The following is an 18,365-nucleotide window of genomic DNA, read 5'->3' on the forward strand; positions in this document are numbered from 1 at the left end:
TAAGTTTGCATTCCTTGCTTCATTTATTTTTATCAATCAATTACTAAATATAAATAACTTTAACCGTTGTAGAGTTATTTATATTTAATATCTGTTCGTTAACAATATAAAGAATATAATACTCGTAATTTATTTTTATCGCGACTTCAAATAGAAGAAAGTTTCATTCATAAAGTTTCATTTGTACGAATTTTTTGGTTTTAAACGTTACATTTTATTTTTAAGTCCAAATAATCGATTTTAAAAAAATTCATTTGTCACTACATTGACACGTATCGTTTAAAAAAGTACTTTACAATCTAATCCTACAATAATAATATCATTTATTAAACGTATCTCGTTAAATATTTACATATACGATAAATCTTTTGATCGATTCATAAAGCATCGTATAAGAAATACAAAAGAATAAAAATCAATGTCAACTAATCGATACTGTCCGTAGAAACTATCGTATACGTTGATTATCGATATGTAATATTTTTATTGATATTTTTTCTTCTACACAAGGAAGGAAACTTGGTGATACAAACAAAGTTTATTCCATGCATGCATCGGTTATTAACATATTCTGTTTAACGATTTATAAAAATGCACTCTGTGCGCTCTACGACAGAATCTAAATATCGTCAATCATAATTATATGTACACAATAACGCGTTTACTATCGATCATTAATCACAGACAAGGCGCGAGTACACGACTGTCTTTCAAAAGGACCCGCGCTTACCTATCGTCGCACACGAGCGGCGTTTATACACACGCGCACGCACACACACACACACCACACACACACACATACATACAACACATGCATATATATATATATATATCGTATCTAAAGCAGGGATAGAGTTAGATCGCATAAATTAAGCATTTAATATAGCATAGACGAGGCGTCGATAATCATCTATCTTAATCATACATACAATAGATACACGTTATATATATTTACACGTACAATAAATATCCTAGTAACGGTACAGAAACGTTTCGTCGTCGTTCGATTCACGCGTTGCGTTCTATATGACACGCATTTCCATCGTGCGTCCTCGACGATTGGTATATGGCATTACGTTGGCTGCCTCGCCGCGTACAAAGTATCACACGTTGCCCGGCCTCCGTCGACGTCTAGGCAGCCTCGTTCCCACTCTCGAGTAGAGGTGGCCGGCGCTACGCTGCTCCGGCCTCTGCGTGATCGCCTGCGGCGTTAGGAAGTAAAAGTGACCGCCATCGCCTGGCAATCGGTACGCGAAATAGGCCTTCGGTTTTTCCGGCTGGTTCTCGCGCGCAGGGAGGATCGGCTCGATGAATTCGGCGTCCGGGTTTAGGGTAGGTCGCGGATCCCGATAGTTCACTTTTATATCGTCCCCCAGATCGATGAGCTCTGCGTCCGGATTTATCGTGGGTCGTGGATCCCGATAGTTCACTTTGATGTCGTCTTCCAGTGATATGGGTAGTTGGGGATAGGCCACGTCGTCCAATTCTTCGGGAGACTCGACGACCGGTACGTAGTTGTTGTTGGGTGGGCCGATCCTTTGACTCACGAGCGGCTGGGACGGATAGGCGCGAATCGGTGCCAGCGCTTGATTGTCCCTAGATTGGTCGTGTATACCATAGTTGGAGGGTTGTCGCTGGTGGTCGACCACGGTGATAAACTCGCTGTCGGGATTGATCGGGGGCAGAGGTTGCCTTTCGTTGACGAGAATGTCCTCTTTGAGGGAGTACGGCTTTTGAGACTGATCCCCGTAGTGCACTTTGACATTGGGTATCTTGTACGACTGTTCGGGGCTCTTGAAATTCTCCGCGTAACTATTCACGTTGTAACTCGGTGTTTCGGTGACGCTCTTCAATTTGGAGTACAAGGGTGTGGTGCTCGGTACATTCTTCCCGATCTTCTTTCCAAAGATCGTGAAGTACTCTTTCGTGACATCGTCCAGCAACTTCTCCTCCTGGCGAGTGTAATAACGTTGTTGAGGATTTTCCGTAGTGCTTATCACCGAGTGAGCGGTGCTCGATTGAAAGATCGGATGCTGATTCTTGTACACCTCCGTCCTGATTCTCTTTTGGGGAACCGATTCCTCGTAGTCGTATCTAGGCCCATTGTTATAATTCCCCCCAATTTGAACGTTTTGATAATCGTTCCGGTATGCAGCGTTGCCCTGCTGCCTCCGGTTACCGCCTCGCTTCGAATAATCGGCCGCTTCGAAACTGTACTGATAAATCGGCTTCGGTTTCGCCTCCTGCCTGTAATAAGCCTGTACCGGCTTCGAGGTGGTGTAATAAGGCTGAACGGGTGGTGGCCGGGCGGATACGGTCTGATAGTAGAGAGGCGCGTGATCAGGTAACATGCGTTGACCGTGAGCTCTCGCCGAGCTGCTCTCGTACTTGGACGAACTTTGCGCGATCGTCGACTCGCCGTAGCGAATGGGTCCCGAATTTTTCACCGGCGAGCCTGAAAACCTGACATCGTCCTCTCGCGACGGAATCGCCTCTACCCTGTAATATTGCTTCCTCCTCTCCTCGATACCGTGTGGTCGAGTCTCGTAAAACGGCGACTCCGTCGTAGTTTCGTAATAAACCGGATTCGGGGGGGTGGTGCGGAGGGGTTGCTCGTTCGACTCCTCGTAAAAATAGTACGATGCTTGGCTGTGCGATCGTTGCGGATTGCCGGTAGTAATGATACTCTTTATCGAGGCCGGCGTCACTTCCACGGGTCTCTCCAAGGTGGACTGCGTCGACGTGGCGTAGTAGGCCATTACAGGAATCGTTTTACTCGTTACCAGGCCCGACCAAGCTTCCTTCTTCCCCTCCACGCCCTCCCCCCCACTCGTTACCTGATTCCCCGCCAACGGGCCAATATTGAAGAATTCCGGATTCTCGAGCGTGGTAGATTTATCGGGCGTCGATGTCGTAACTTCCACGTACGGGACCGTTCTTAATTCGGTCCTTGGGCCGGCAGACGGTTTCGTATCCGTATAGTTCTTTCTCGAGATTATCCTACCGAACACTTTCGTCACACCCGACGCACGATGATCGACGATTGGCACCGCGGTCGTCGTGGTCGTCGTACTCTTGTACCGTTTCGTGGTGAGTTTTCTGGGTGGCAGGTAAGTGGGCCTGGGCCTGGGCGAGGGAGTGGTTTCGGGTCGTTTCGTGTACTTCTTCGTCGTGGTCTTCTTGCTCTCCTCGAGAGCTGAGAAGAAGTCTGGCGGGGGCGGCAGAATGATTCCAGGGACCAAAGGGCCCGGCGGTACCGCGGTCGCGTTGTCTTGCTGATAATGGAAGCTGTAGGGCGGTGGATAGTAAACGGATTGATCCTCCTCGTCGTAATCCGACTGATTGTTGCTAGGCGGCGGTACGAAGACCGCGCCGGGCGGTATCGCGTGATAAAAAGGTGGGAAACCAGGTGGCGACGCGTCGGGCAACCCCTCCTTTTCGCTCAGATTTCCATCCTCGGACGACGCGTTCCTCGAGTCGGACGTCACGACACTCCCGTTGGCAACGATCGTGAAAAACGGCCCATCCTCCGACAATAGGCCCTTGGTGAGAAACGAGTCCCTGTAGTCGACGGTCCCGTTCCCCACGTCCTTGGTCCCGTTCGGGCCGATGATCTGTACGGGCCCGCCTTCCGAGAGTTGTACCGGAAACGGTGGCGGAACCTTCGGTTTGGAGGGTATCTTGACCTGTCTCCTGGGCGCCTTGTAATCGTCGATCGGTGGCCAGGTAGGCGCATTGTCCCCGCCGTTGCTTTGCGTGGCCTCGTGGCCGGGAAATTTCCCTCCCCTCAACACGAGCACGTGGTTCTCGGCCAACCAGATCTCTTCCTCGTCGAGACCGCCCAGATTCTCTATCGTGTCCTTGGGCACCTCGGGATTACCCAAATAGCTGATTATCCCCGGCCGTTTCGGGGATCCGTAGATCTCGTTCTGGATCAGCCCGTATTTCCCCTCTTTCACCTGTTGGGAGAGCGACTTCTTCTCGTCGTCCTCGTCTTTGCGGCCGGGCCTCGTCTCCTTCCCGTTTCCAGAGGACGAGGAGAGGATATCGTCGTCCCAGAACGCTTCTTGCGTTCTCGTCTTCTCCTCCCCCCTCAAGTGGCCCCCGATCAGTCTGTGCGACACTTTCCTTCCGACTTCCGTGGTTATCTCGTTGTCCCTGCCGGTCGATGACTTGAAACTATCGCTGTCGCCGGCCAACGTCCTCCCCGCTCGATGAACGGCCTCTTCCACGCCGACGTGCCGCCTTTCCCTGCTCGTCGATGATGCGACGATCGAGATGCTGCACGTCGCCGCTAATATCATTAAGAGGAGCTTTCGCGCGGCCACTCTTTTTTGCATCATCTGGAACAGGAAATGGAACGATTCTTTACTTCTTATATTGTATTTTCATCTTTCTCTCTCTCTCTTTCTTATATATATATACATGTTCTTTGAATATTTTCGATATTCAACCTCGAAGAAGAGAAAAAATTGATAACTGCGCGTGTGTCGATTATTTAACGAGATTTAATAATACCATTCGGCCTGGCAATCATCGGCTCGTGCTTCTTTTCAAAGCAAACTCGTATCGAGTTGTTCGTCGCGAGACGTACGGTGACTGCCACCTCGGCTCGAGGAAAGTATAAGTTTATTCTGCGGAGGTGTTTCCGTTCCACGAGAGTGGAACTTTGCTTTCCCCATTGAAACGGCAACATTTTCTCAACTATTGCATGGAAATAATAATTCCCGTTATTAGAAACTGATATATCGGAGATACGAGTAATTTTTTCCCGGACAAATTTCAATTTATACATATATATATATATATATATATCGAAACTTTGGAATTGGAATCGATGAAGTTTTGTTGTTTCCTTCGAAGCTGTTTTACTTTTCGAACGGAAAAATGCTCGCGTTACCTTTCTTCTTTCTATCTCTCGAGAATAAACTCAGCAGAAACGATGGAATTTTATGGATGAGGAAGAAAAATAATTTCCAATTAATTTTCGAAGAGGAAAATTCGTTAAAAAAAATTTCACGGATGGCGGGTGAAATTTCGCGAGTTTAACGTTGGAAAATAATATAAGAATGCAGGTCCGGAGGGGAGGGAGGGCCACGCCTTTCCCTCGTGAACAGCTGGTGAACGGTGGTCGACAAACATTCACGGGTCACTGGAGTACCCAGGTCTTTGCAACGACTTGCAACCGAGTAAAACGAACCTAAGCCCGATCGTTTCGCCGGTGCACGATGCATTAGCCTCGAAATCCGCGACCGAGTCGTCGATCTCGCGGAAGTAACTCCGCTTCGTGACACGTTTCCGACAAGAATCTGAATTTACTGCCTTTATCTCCGCCTTTTACCTCTCGTCAGAAGGAAGGATGTTTGAAACAAAGATAATTGAGCCTCGTAATTTATCACCGGCGGAAAGGATAACGAAGTTGTTGTACTTGATTTTGTTAGATGGATGTGTGGCAATGATAATAATCACTAGTCGTTTCTAAATCGAATATCGAGTAAATTGTTGAACGAGCACGTATAACAGGATTTTATAGCGTTTTCCAAATTATTTTCAATGGCTCTTCGAAAATAATTTAAAATAATAACGACACTTGGAATTACCGTGATAAATCGCTCGAAATTAAAACGAAGCGTTTGTTTTAAAAATTGTTGGAAAGATCGCGGAAAACAAAGTTTTGAAACGGAAACGTCTGTTTAACCCAACAAACATACCGATATAATACGTCGTTGAGGAATGAAAGAGTACCTTTCTCTCGATTTCCGGGGCAGCCAGCCGCGATCGCTCGGCGTATAATCGTTGAGCACAGGACGTCGTCGAATGGCCTGTAATCGAGTTGGCACACGCAATAATGCGCTTCTTCCGAGGGGAACGTCGAGTTTGCGCTCAGCGGTTCACGACGATATTCCACCGCGACGAGTGGCAACGATTTCTCTCCGCGTGCGGCTTTTTAATCCTGCCCAGGCGAAAACGTGACGGAATCGTGAAATTCCTTCTCGAATATCGACCATCGGTTACGCTCAATCCCGCTTCCTATCTTCCGCTCGGATCGTCTTCATCGCCGCGAGAATGATTCGCGTTTTCGCCAGCCGATAACACTTAATCTAATCCGCGTTGATAGATCGGTGGTAATCGCACGTAACAACCGCGTATACTTGGCTTTCTCCTGCTTCGAAGCAATGACTTTGAAAATAATCGTCCACGAATGCACGCGTCCATCGATTTAAAAAGCATTAGCCGGCCGTTCCAACGTGTCAGGTGTTCGCTTTCCTCCCGATCCCACGAGGAAGAAGATCCTCCTCGCGCGAGCAACACGAAGGTCAGTCACGTCTGCGTCTCTTTTTCCTTGAGAGACACTTTCCACGAACTAACACGCTGATTGCATTCTGAAACATCCGTTTTTCACCGGTTATTCGAGAAAGGAGTTTATCGAGTTTGCTGCTCTTTTTTTTCTTCCCCCCCCCCCCCCCCGCCCAACTTGTCGAGGAACGAGATTATCGAGAACTATAAGCTATAATTATTCGAGTATCTTTTAAAGAAATCTTTTAAAGAGGACAAAAATTTAATTTTGAACTGTTTAATTTTATATACCCGAAATATATCGAAGCTCCGCTTTCTGTCTTTTCGTTATTTTAGAAAGTTCATACGTAATTTGTCAGAGGTCTGGAAGTAGCGTAACGTGTTTGTCTTGGAACGGGAAAAAGAGCACGATAAAACCTCAGCGTTTCTCGAACGTTTCGAAACGCTAGATAAAACGTTACAATTTAAAGGGAGCAGAAAATGAGTAGTAACCTAAAATCCTCACCAAGTTAGCCACAAAAGACGCGAGAAGAACGAGACGGTTTCGATATTTGTCCTATTGGCACTCGATTGACTTTTTTAACACGCGATCGAACGAAATTGAATGAAAATTGAACGTACACAGCGTTTAATTCCTCGAGAGATGAACGACAAAAATTCTTGGATGCACTTTTAACACGGTTTATAGACGCTTGTAGGCAGGGCGAAGATCGGTGAGAAAATCACTGAAACGCGCGACGAGAGGGCGAAGCTGGCGCGAACAACCGCTCGCGTTGGCATGGTACACGTGACTGGCCGGTTTTCATCGCCTTTCCCGGTGCACCGGTTCCTCCAAGGACGCTCGTTTGGAAAGGTGGAGCCATTTCCACCGGGCGACACGTCCACCTGGAAGCGAGGAAGTCGTTGTTCTTGATTAAGATTCGCACGCGATTCCCCGCGACTATAATTCGCACAATGCGCGATGAATCGTCTCGATCGGTTTTGCAGGCGGCACGAATTCGCTTTGGCTCGCGTTGGCGAAAGAAGAAAAAAGAAGAAGAAAAAAAAAAAGATTTCGAAACGAAGGCTTTCACTTTCGTGCACAGCGTTTGTGGACTTTTTACTCGATAAGGGATTTGAAATGACAAAAACCGGATCAAGAGGACTTTTTTTTGTCGTTGACACGATGAGTGTCGATCTTTGAATATTTGTAGTTTTGCAGAGAAATATGGTATAATAATCAATTTGTGGGCTTATTTTAAAGAGTAAAACAGGGTAGGAAAGTAAGGATAATTTTTTCGTAAAATATATTTCATAAATTCAAGTTACGATTAAATTTTATAGAGCCGAGAAATTAGATGATTATCTGGTATTAATAATTTCCTTTGAATTTGGCAAGATTCTAAAAATATCTACCGTAACGAATTGAATTTATTGTTGTTCAAACAATTCTAGAATTTCGTGACATGACACCATCATCACGAGTTGTAGAAAAACAAATTTAAAAGAATGTCGAAACGAATGACGAATGGTACAGAAAATTTAAATTCTTCTCAACCGTAATAACAACTATAATATCAAATCATATGATACCTTTCGTTATACACATATAATCCAACTTTCTCATATTTCATCCAAAGTCTAACGAGCGAGTCTTGAATCAAGACGCGCGTAAAATCTCAAACGAATAATTAGCACAACCGTTCATTCGATATGACTGATTTCAAACCGTAAAAGTGATTCGAATTCTCTCACCCTGTTAAACGAAGAGCCTTGGTTGCTCTTCTCTTTGTATTTTCGCGCGCGTGAAGGGTTAGACAGGCTCGGAGGAGGAGATATTGCAAAAGGAGGAACGTGATTCCGCAACGCGAATCGCCGATTTTTCGCGACGTGACGTAAGAAGAGCGATACCCATGGCGTGGCAGGTGCCGTTACGCTATCGTTACGATCCAGGGCCTGCCGTAATATCGTTCCTCGAAGCCAGATTTTCTTTTTAATCGCGTGAGACTGCGTTAGATCTGACCGATTTCGTTTGGAACGAGAGCAATAAAACCACACGATTCAATCTCTGGCGTAACGGTACTTACGTAGGTGTAAATAGCTAAATGAAAGAAAATCGAAGGTTAAAGATGACTGACCGACTGCTCCTTCTTCGAATCCACGCGGCTCTATTCTGCAAATTAGCAAGGTTAAATTTTTGTTCCATCAAAATTTCTACTGCGGGGTAAAATTAAATTACGACGTAGAAATCGAGAAAAAAATTTTCTATGCCCTCCAATGAAAATGATATGTTCGGGTATCCATCTTGGTTCTATAACCCTGCAATGGTATCAACGCGCTATTTTTACCTCGACCCACAATTTTATAAAGATAAGCTCTTAACGCGTTTTTAATATTCTTATCCCGAAATTTCGTGATTCGAGCGATTTTCGTTACGATTATATGCGCGCGCGAGCACGCGGCCTTGAATGCAGGTCATCAAAAGCGCGCGGCGACGAAATGGCATTGAATCGAGGCGAGGGAACGGCGGTTCCCTCGAGAAAAGAGGCGGTGAAAGGCTGAGCGCCGAGTTCGAAGTGCCGATTTATCGGTTGAATATCGATTCGATCGAAAACACTCTCGGAAACACTCTCTTCGGGGAGAGAGAGAGAAAGAGAAACAAGGAGAAAGAGGCATTTTTTTCGAGGCAACACGTTGCACAGCTCGTGCGACGTACGTACGCGCGTGCCTCGCGTAAAGGCCCCCGTGGCGAGTTATCCAATTCGGTTTACGCTTTCAGCTACTTTCCTTTTTGTTTCGCGTCGTGCTCGGTGAGCAGCATTAATTCCTTAACGCCTCTCAGCCAACTTTCGGCGCGTCCCTAGTTTTATTATGCTTCCTGTTATGACAGAGACACCTGCCCTCCTTTGTGTGCCCTCATTGCCACGGTGTTGGTAACCTCTTGCGCTCTGGTGCAAGAGTAGAATGTATAAGTCCTTTGCTTCGGGGAGTGTCAGGCATAGGAGTGTAATAGATTTCTTTACAATTTCATTGCTTCCATAGCGTTTAACCTTTTCGATCTTTGCTTTGATTTTTTGCTCGAGCAGCGTTTTTTTCGCATTTTCGTGAAGAAACACGAAAGAAGAGAGATTAAAAGGGAAGAAATCACGTCACGAACAAATCGTACACGTCTGATTGTTAATTGTTTTCGATAAAACATTTAGATTCGATTCCAGTGTGTTCCCTATTATAATCGTAATCGTGCAATCGTTTTTTTAAAATGGAATTTTATGATACAATTGTACGTGAGTTCTTCGTGTCATGAATGCAAGCCATTTTTCTTTTTATTATTATCGTTATCGAAACGAGCGTGCGATTCGATGTTAAAAAGGTTATTTAAATAATTGGATGTTGAATTGTGTAAGTGGCGGGCGCCGACTGAATTGAAACGATTCCAATGAAGTACAGATCTGCGTGCGATTTGTGGGTCATTGACTCACGAAGTCTGCTTTTTTTAGTCGCAATGATCCAAGATCAATTAGACGTGTCGCAAAGCATTTTTTCATTCTTGCGCTTGTAATTTTAGTTTTTGACTTCTTTCATCATTTATCCTCGTGACTAATTTCATGCTTGGGATACAGAATAGTTACTTCCTCTTTTCTTACATTACGCGCTTTTTCTTTTATCTTTTAGTTTTTGTAATTTTGCATTCTATTCTTTTTTTTTTTTTTTTTTTTTTTGGTTTACTTTCACTCTTCTTTCTGCCCGTAGCAATATAGTTGTCATATTTGTGTTTCGTGTTTAACATTGTTCGTGTCTAAATTGATAAAAATTTTGTTTCTAGTTTATCTCCTAATTTCGTTTGCTTCGAAGTAACAAAAGACTCGGTGGACAGAAATTTCGTAAATTCCCAAATTTTCAGACCATTCACGTTGCTCGTAGCTTCGCGTTTACGTAACGCAGAGGTGAAAGCTGAAACGTAGAGTTCAACGCTTATCTTTGTCGTTTAAAACTAAACTCGGTTATCTGATCCTCGAATCGAGAAACCTTTTGCCACTTTGCCATCGTTAGAAAGAAAAAAAATTACATGCAACGATGCAACGAAGATTTGAAAACGTTCTCATTTTCATCCTTCTCCCAAAGTATACTCTTCAAAAACAAGAAGATTAAAAAAAAAAATTATCTTCTTATCGAATAATAAATAATTGCGGTGCCAATTTTAGCCAAATTTCTAATTCAAACGTTTCAAATAATTATTTGCCGCTCGTTCGAGCAATTATAACGTAACACGAGTGTTACACATCTGATTGTTAAAAATCAGATTAAAACGTTTGCCCAACGAAACAGTGATGATGAGCAGATGCATCACGTCTCCGCGTGTAATACTACCGTTAAAGGAGTGCACAGGTGGCGCGAAGAGAGGAGAGAAATAATCGAGCCGCGGGATGAACGAGACGAGCATATTATGCAAGCGAGTTGCCTTGCAGAGCAAGCAAGCCGGTCAATGCCAAGGTGTACCACTACGGTCGCCGATACTCGTCTCCGTGAGTTGAGCCTCGAGCCGGCAACCTCATCACTGATAATTTCGCCTCGCGGCGAACATGGGCCTCTATCTCGATTCTTCGTTCACGCGAAGGCGAATCAACGGCGGCGATTCAAGAGCGGTTTGATTTTTGATGGATTTGGTGGTAGGAAGATTTCGAGTCACAGGATTATTAGAATCGATATCCTCGAATTGATCGCTTGTGAAGAAAAATTGGGATTTTCATCTTGGGACGAAGTTTGTGTATTTTTTCGAATATTTTTGATTATCCAGCGAATGATTATTTATTGTTTGTTTGGTGTAAAGTTTGTGCACCGTATAGGATCGTAAAGTATAGCAATCGTTCTTCTTTCGTAAAATTTAGTGGAATGATGAGATTTAATTAGGAATTTCAAAATGAAATGTTGTCATGTTGTCTGTTGAGTTAGAAGATAAGATTCGAAATTTAAAAAGAAAGAAATTTTTTAATGAATTAAGAAATTCGAAGCATTGATGATGTTACATGTTGGAAATTAATAAAAGTTTTAATAATTCGAGTAATTTAGCGATATTTTTCGTAGGCAAATGTTTTGTTCACATTTTCATTAAACGATCAATCCTATGAATAATTAATAGAGCGGTCAATAAAAATCATTAGCTAAATCTTTGGAATTTCATTTTCGCATATTTATTCGAGAATTAATGAAGTAATATAAATTTTTCAAAAGGCAAATGATGTCAGCCTATATATCTTCTAAGAAAGTAAATCATAGGCGACCTAAAAACCGAAAGTGTTTCTGAAGGTTTTGAAGAGCTGTTTTCGATTATTTTTCAAAACCTTGACGATTATTTCAAAAATTAAACAGATATTGTGCAATTTTTTAAATGTCTCGAAAAAATTTTCAATTAGAGATTATGAACGATCTCCTTAAACTTTAAAATTGACTTGTGTGTGATGTATGAAATTTAAAAATATATCTTTGCAATCTTTCGTCGAAAACAAAAAAAAAAAAATAAATAAATGAAATTTTCTCAACAATACGATTAATCAAAAAAAAAAAAAAAAAAAAAAAATCTTATTGAGCCACGATTGTCGTTTCGTCAAAGATATTCCGACAAGCATTATACAAAGCTATCGCAACGCATATGGCGTGTTCCATCAATACCGGTTTACATTTTTGTCGCGACTATAAAAGCCGGTACCGGTCAGACAAGGTTAACGGCCCAATTTTTTTTTCATCGCGCGAACATCGTCATTTTTTCGATTTTTACCCCCTCCTGTATTTATTGTTACAAACAAATGACGAAATTTTTCGTGCCGCAAGGATATGCAAATTTCTCCTACCTTGAATTATATCTGTGACGTCTATTTCAATATACATATATACTCTTCGAAAATATTAGATGAACGGTCAAAAGTATTTATACGATGAATGTAATTCTTCTTGAAATTGGTTTAAAATTTTACCACGTTATACGTTTTTTCAAAAATGTATAATAAAAATCACGATCAAAAAGAATTCGATCGACCCCCCCCGAAAGAACATTTCTCGTTTTGAAGCAATAATTCAATGATTAAATTTATTCGTTTCTTCGATCGATCTTGGCTTATAGAAAAAATATTTTCGAACCTCGATGCCGAACCTTTGCTCGACACTGGCTCGTGAGCGAAGCACAGTTAAACCATGGACTTATAGGTATAGGTATAATAATTCGTATGATAAATACAGCATCGCTAATTTCATAAGCACGTTCGCGATTTTTCTTTGTTCGCTCACCTGTTCGTCTTCGTATGACGAACGTATCGTGAAATCAGTGCCATATTTTAAGAAAATACCTCGATTCGACGTGACCTTTCGTCGTTCAGCAACATCTGAAATAGATGTCCCGGTTAAAGCATCCCGTTTTAGGAAAAAATCGAATCCCAAGGACTGTTGTGTCCACCAATTAACCGCCAGTTTCCAATTAGTCACCGATTAGTCGGCTGTTCAACAGAATTTTTAACATTTAATAAGCCTCGTTTCGACTCCAAGGACTCCGTAAGGCCGCATAAGTTGAAAATACAGTTTCAGAGTGTTATAATTCAATTGATCACAGTTGGAAAACGCGATTATTCCTCACCTGGCTTCATCAACGAATCATAAACTTGGATTTGGTGCCAACGATTCATTTTACACGTCCGACCATAATATTAGAGAACTGACCTATTAAAACAACACGATAAAACTTGTGATGTTTCATTATGCAATTTCGTCATCGTAACATTTACATAATAATTGTATATTCAATCTTTTCAAATTGTTTAATCCTTCCACGTGATTTGAAAGTTACGCTAGTGGATAGTTAGGCACATGTATATTTTTAAAATTTTATTATTTTACCATTGTATACGATTTATTTCGCGACAATTTATTTTTTTCTCGCGAGAGAAAAAAGAAAAGAAAAGAAAATTTCATTTATTCATCGATACGCACCGATACTTTGTAATCATGACTCTTTCAATAATTATTTATATTAATATTAACAAATATCAAATATTTTCGTGTTTAATAAAAATCTTCTCGTGCCCGAAACATTATCACGATGCGTCGACGATGATGACACATCAGTTAGGAAATTTTAGACGACAGTGTCACCTTTTATTCGATCTTGCCTATCATTCAACCGCGAATTTTTTTTTTTTTTTCACACGTCGAACAAGTTTAGTCTCTAGATGAATCATCATCGTCATCATCGAGATGACGAAGTAAGTTAACTTCGAAATTCGCGTTTCGTTTATATATGACGTTTCTCCCATCCGTATTATTCCCGTTTTATTCCCACACTCGACTCTCTCGACCCTCCTTATCACGCCCGCAACTTTTGATAAACGCAATTAAGGATCGGTGGAGGGAAAGCGCGAGCCAAGGTTAAGCCAAGGCCCCCGTGCATTCGTATTTTTACTACCCATCCAACGTGCTCCTCTTCCCTCTCGCTACTCCAGATCGCGAGTAAAAATTTATCGCCGACACGATGCGCCTCGTGGTCGTCGTTCGCTCCGTAATTTATTAACCGACGGGACGAGTTTTATTCCAAGCATTTTTTATCTGATAACAATTCTCCCCCCAAGATGAATGTAACACGTGAAACTTATTTAAAGCCGTTCAGTGATTCAATGTTGATGTCGCACAACCTCTCGGTTCTGTAAATAATTGTAAAGCGACGTTAAGTGCAAGTCCGCTTCGTGTAACTAGTATCGAAAAATCTTTATGGCGTTTCGTCCAAGTGGGTCTTCATTTTTTTTTTCTCTCTTTATCAAGGAATTCAAAATTTATCGTTTTATACGGATATAAGTGTTAATATAATACGATGCATCTTTTCTTATTGAAACAACGTAAACAACACATGCTTGTGTTGTCGAAATTGCGTTGAAATTACCGAGAGTGTGGACAATTTCCTTCTAAAATCCGTTCAAATCGTAATGTAGAATTTATCGAAAGTTATACTTTCCCTGTTTTAATTATCATTTTTTTTTTTTTTTTTTTTTTACAACTTCCTTCATAAATAGCGAATTGCGCAAGTTGATAAGTAGTTTGCGGTTCCGGTGCTCCGATCGACTGTGATCGCCGCGCTTGCGACAGTGCGACGAGATCGTTACGAGTCTATCGATCTCGTGGACCTGATTTCTTTCTCTCTCTCACTCTCTCTCCGTATCCCACAATATGGGATAAATATCCGAGAAATAACCGATGGAAATCAGATTTCTAGATCGTAACTCGCCCCGCCTCGCTGCGCCTATCTCTGGACGATTAGACACACGTCGAAGAAACAAGGACGCGTTGCTCAACCGATGTTTGCCCGTCCTCACGACGGTGATAATGGCGAAACGAGCAACGATCGTTTGTCACAATTTCATTTAATTGCTCGACGATCGGCAAACGGGACGATCATCATCATCATTATCATCATCCGTTGACACGCTTAATTCGAGTCCAATCCAGTTATATCCTTCTGGCTAGGTATTTAAAGTTTAATAACGTTGATAATCACGAGATCCTTCTTCGTCAAGGAAAGCAAACTTTTTTTTTTTTTCGTTCTGTATCCTCCTTCAATAGAGAGATGGAGAGTCTGGTCGTAGAGAAACTCGATTATAAAATCCCGTGGGAGGCGCGAATTTCTTCTTCCAATCTAATCTTGGAAGCAACCAACCATTCCCGCCAAATGCTTCGTTTCCATTCATCCCGCGATCCGCCCACTCAGTGGATCGTTCAATGCTTCTTTCTTCGATGGTTGTTCTCTTCAATCGATCCCTCTCATGAGAAAACGGAAGAAGAGCGAGCAGAGACGAAGGAATATATCCGGGTTAAGAAAAAGATATCGCGGTGAATATTCCCGCGTTATCGTTATCCGTTCTACTCCGATCCCTCGAGCTAGACCCGGTTATCTCGACACGTTTCGAAAACGTGTCCCCGCTTTTTGCCTTCGTTTTCATCGATGCGGTTATGTCAAAGTGAAAGCCTCGAGTAGGAAGCACGCCGATCCCCTCCCCTCTCCCTCCCTCCCCGCGTCAACGACGAATCCGCGGTGTAATTAAGCGGACACGTGAACACCGGCCTCACGGTTTATTACACCGCACGCATCGATCACGCCGGAAATCTTAACTTTCGCGGGTTGACCGGATACGAGAACTCGAGGATCTCGTTCTGGAACGAATTCTTTTCCCCTTTTTACTCGTTTCAAGAGTCTTAGAGGAGTAGAATTTTTTCGATACGATATGTATCTTTTATTATCTTATTCTTTCGAGTTTTGGGGAAGAGAAAAAAAAGTGGCTCCCTGTTCGAACGAGCAATAATAATCTACATCCAGTCTAGGAGATAGTAGGAGGAACGTGTTCCTCAGAAGTGTCATGATATTTCTGGACGTCGAAACCATTTGTTTCAGATATATAATTTTATACCGTACATTCGTCGCACGATGTTTCGAGGAAAAGATTTTATCCGCGAAAGAGCAGCGTTTATTTCATGCATCGTGTATTAGAAATTTGATAAATCGGCAGCAACAGTTTTCTTATCGCTACGCGCGTCTAAATGTCACGAGTTGCACGAGAATATTTTCTCCCGTGAAAGCACTCCAGTTTGCTCGAGTAATCTTGGTCGGAGCAGCCCGATCGTTGGTTGCTACCACGAGTCTCACGATCCCTCCCATCAACCGTGCGTTGGCACGCGTTTCGATCGAGCGAAATGGCTGATCACACTTCGTTTTCCCATCCATTCGATTTTTATCCCTTCTTTGTCGACCGACGATTATCGCGTGCATCCGCTCGATAAAACAGAGAGAGAGAGAGAGGAAAAAAAGTCGATAAATATTCATGCCGGAAAACGCAAGGACTCCCCGATCCTTTACCTGGCCTCTTGGCACGACACGTGAACCGCTATTCGACGATGATTCACGGGAAGCTATGCCGCGATCGTGTCTCCGTTATATAAATTTCCTGAACGCCGTGCATTCGCAAGAAAACGTGCGAAAGAACGGAGAGTAAACCGATTCGATTATCTGGAAACGAACGCTGCCTTCCGCAGCTCTACCCGTTCCTTATCTCAATTGTCGTAATTGAATATCGTGAAAGTACAACCTCTTACCACGAACCACCAAGCTCACGTCACTCCAATTCCCTTAATCGAAATCGAAAATTCATTACATACGTCTTGCATTAGCCGCATATGCAATCAGCACACATCCATCCGTTCGAAATTCACTCGAAATGATAATTTGAAATGGAACTCACTATTCTCTCTTCTATCCTCCGATCCGAACGTGATCCAAGAGTTAACAAAAAATCTCTCTCTTCCCCTCTTTCGTTTCGTTTCTAATCACCGTCTCATCTACGCGACACCACGCGACACCACGCGTGCTCCTTCGAGGTCTCCCCTCGATGAAAAAAAAAAAAGAAATCCTCCGATCGATCGAACGACACAACTATGCGATCCAACCGTGCGTTTATCACCGACGACACGAGCCGACATAACACGAGATCAGAGCTGCTGGAGTATTACCACTCACTGTGCGTCCCTCCCGTTGCACTTGGACGGCGATGAAGAAACGAGTAACCTCCCGGCCAGCGCGACCGCAGATCTTTATATCGGTGGATCCTACTGGCCCTGCGCCAGTCTGTCCCTCCACTCTCTCCCGCGCGAGAGACAACAGGAGGAGGCCCAACGCTTCTCTGCATACACGCTTCGATGTATTCGGATTCGTCGCGAATCACCGCGAGCAAGAACAGGCCGTGATATCTCTCGCGGCGAAAAAGCGCACCAACTGGATCGTGTGCGTCACGAGGCTCTCCTACGACTGGCCGCGGCCAGCCGGACGATCACGCTTGCACGCCTCTTCCTTTTTTTTTTCCTTTTTTTTTTCTTTTTCTTTTTCTTTTTTTTTTTTTTTTTTTTTTGCACCCGATACACGCTCTCCCCTCTCGAAATCGGTCCCCAACGGGACGAGGAAAACGCGCTTTCCACCTCTCCGTGCACTTACTCCTACTTGTTGAGACTTTGTGCCCGAAGCGATTCGAATTTCTCATTCGCCGAGATGGATGGATCGAGAGTTGTGTCGTTGTCGAGGAATATATATATGTTTTGTTCGATGGGTATTTTAGGGTGATTTCTTTTTTTCTTCTTTTTTACGATGCGGTGGTGGTAAGTTGAAATCTTACGAATTTAATCTGATGATTTTGATACGTAACTCGTATGGAGCATCAATTTTTACGAAATTCCTTCGCAAGAGTTGTTCCTTAATTTTTTTAATTATCGCGTCGTTAACGATATTATCGTGACAAAATAAATTCAGGTAATATTTCATACCTGTAAAAGAAAAAAAAAAAAAAGAAAGAAAAAAACGTCAGACTGGCTGGAAAGGTTAATCATTCCTGATACGAGTGTAAAAACAGGCGTCGAAACAGGATCCTAAACCGAGAATTCTCTCATTGCCGGCCGATATTTCCATCGACACGTCCAATTAAATAATTTTTCCGTAATACCCACTGATGCAACACCGATACAATCGCGCGCGCTTGTCGTAAACGGAAACGAGCTTGGGAAAACCTGCTTTTTATCCCGATCCGATTCCGCGCGGTGACTCCATGAAAAAGGTATTCGCGACAAATCTCCTCTTTCCACCAGATTTTTCGTTCGCCTCTACTCGAAAATAAATCCTGTTATGCTACGAAGACTCTTATGCGCGCGTTTACGTAAATCCTTACGTGTCCCCTCGTTAGGCCGAGCTCCATCATGCGTGGCGATTCAACGTCTCAATCGAGGCAAAGGGATTCTTTCGAGAATAAAAGGCGTAAAATGTTGGAACGTTGGCCGCGAGCTTGTTGGCTGAGTGATCGTGTCACCCGGGTAACCAGCACTGGAACGGATACTGTCGAGCTCGTGGAACAAACGTGCCACTCAGGAATCACCTTGCGTGAACGCGAACAGGCCTGTTGCATGTTAATTGACGTGGCCGCTGATCTCGGTTAATAACTATCGTGTGTTTACACCTTTTTTTCTTCTTCTTCTTCTTTTTATCCTCACCCGTTTCATCGCCTTATTTATTCGAACAATGAAAG

At 43.1% G+C, this 18,365-nt stretch overlaps 2 protein-coding genes across 6 annotated transcripts in view; one reads left to right on the top strand and one right to left on the bottom strand.

Annotated features, from left to right (window-relative positions):
* Naa15-16 (N-alpha-acetyltransferase 15/16) overlaps nucleotides 1-18,365 on the top strand; it is a 46,512-nt gene that overhangs the window by 2,950 nt on the left and 25,197 nt on the right. The gene's annotated exons all lie outside the window — the stretch shown is intronic.
* LOC105735571 (uncharacterized) lies at nucleotides 5-17,093 on the bottom strand. 5 transcript variants are annotated; one of them, XM_012486959.3, is made up of 2 exons: nucleotides 16,817-17,093; nucleotides 5-4,343 (listed from the first exon to the last, which is right to left on the bottom strand). In XM_012486959.3, the coding sequence occupies exon 2, from the start codon at nucleotides 4,341-4,343 to the stop codon at nucleotides 1,104-1,106; it is 3,240 nt and encodes a 1,079-aa protein (XP_012342413.2). In that variant the 5' UTR covers nucleotides 16,817-17,093; the 3' UTR covers nucleotides 5-1,103. The 5 variants fall into 5 exon arrangements, with proteins under 5 accessions (XP_012342413.2, XP_086766897.1, XP_086766896.1 ...); XM_086910771.1 differs by having other exon boundaries at nucleotides 16,810-17,093; XM_086910770.1 differs by having other exon boundaries at nucleotides 16,542-17,093.

This window comes from Apis florea, unplaced genomic scaffold (assembly GCF_048593485.1).
Source record: "Apis florea isolate Af1SG1 unplaced genomic scaffold, ASM4859348v1 contig_3203_pilon, whole genome shotgun sequence".
Classification (NCBI taxonomy): domain Eukaryota; kingdom Metazoa; phylum Arthropoda; class Insecta; order Hymenoptera; family Apidae; genus Apis; species Apis florea.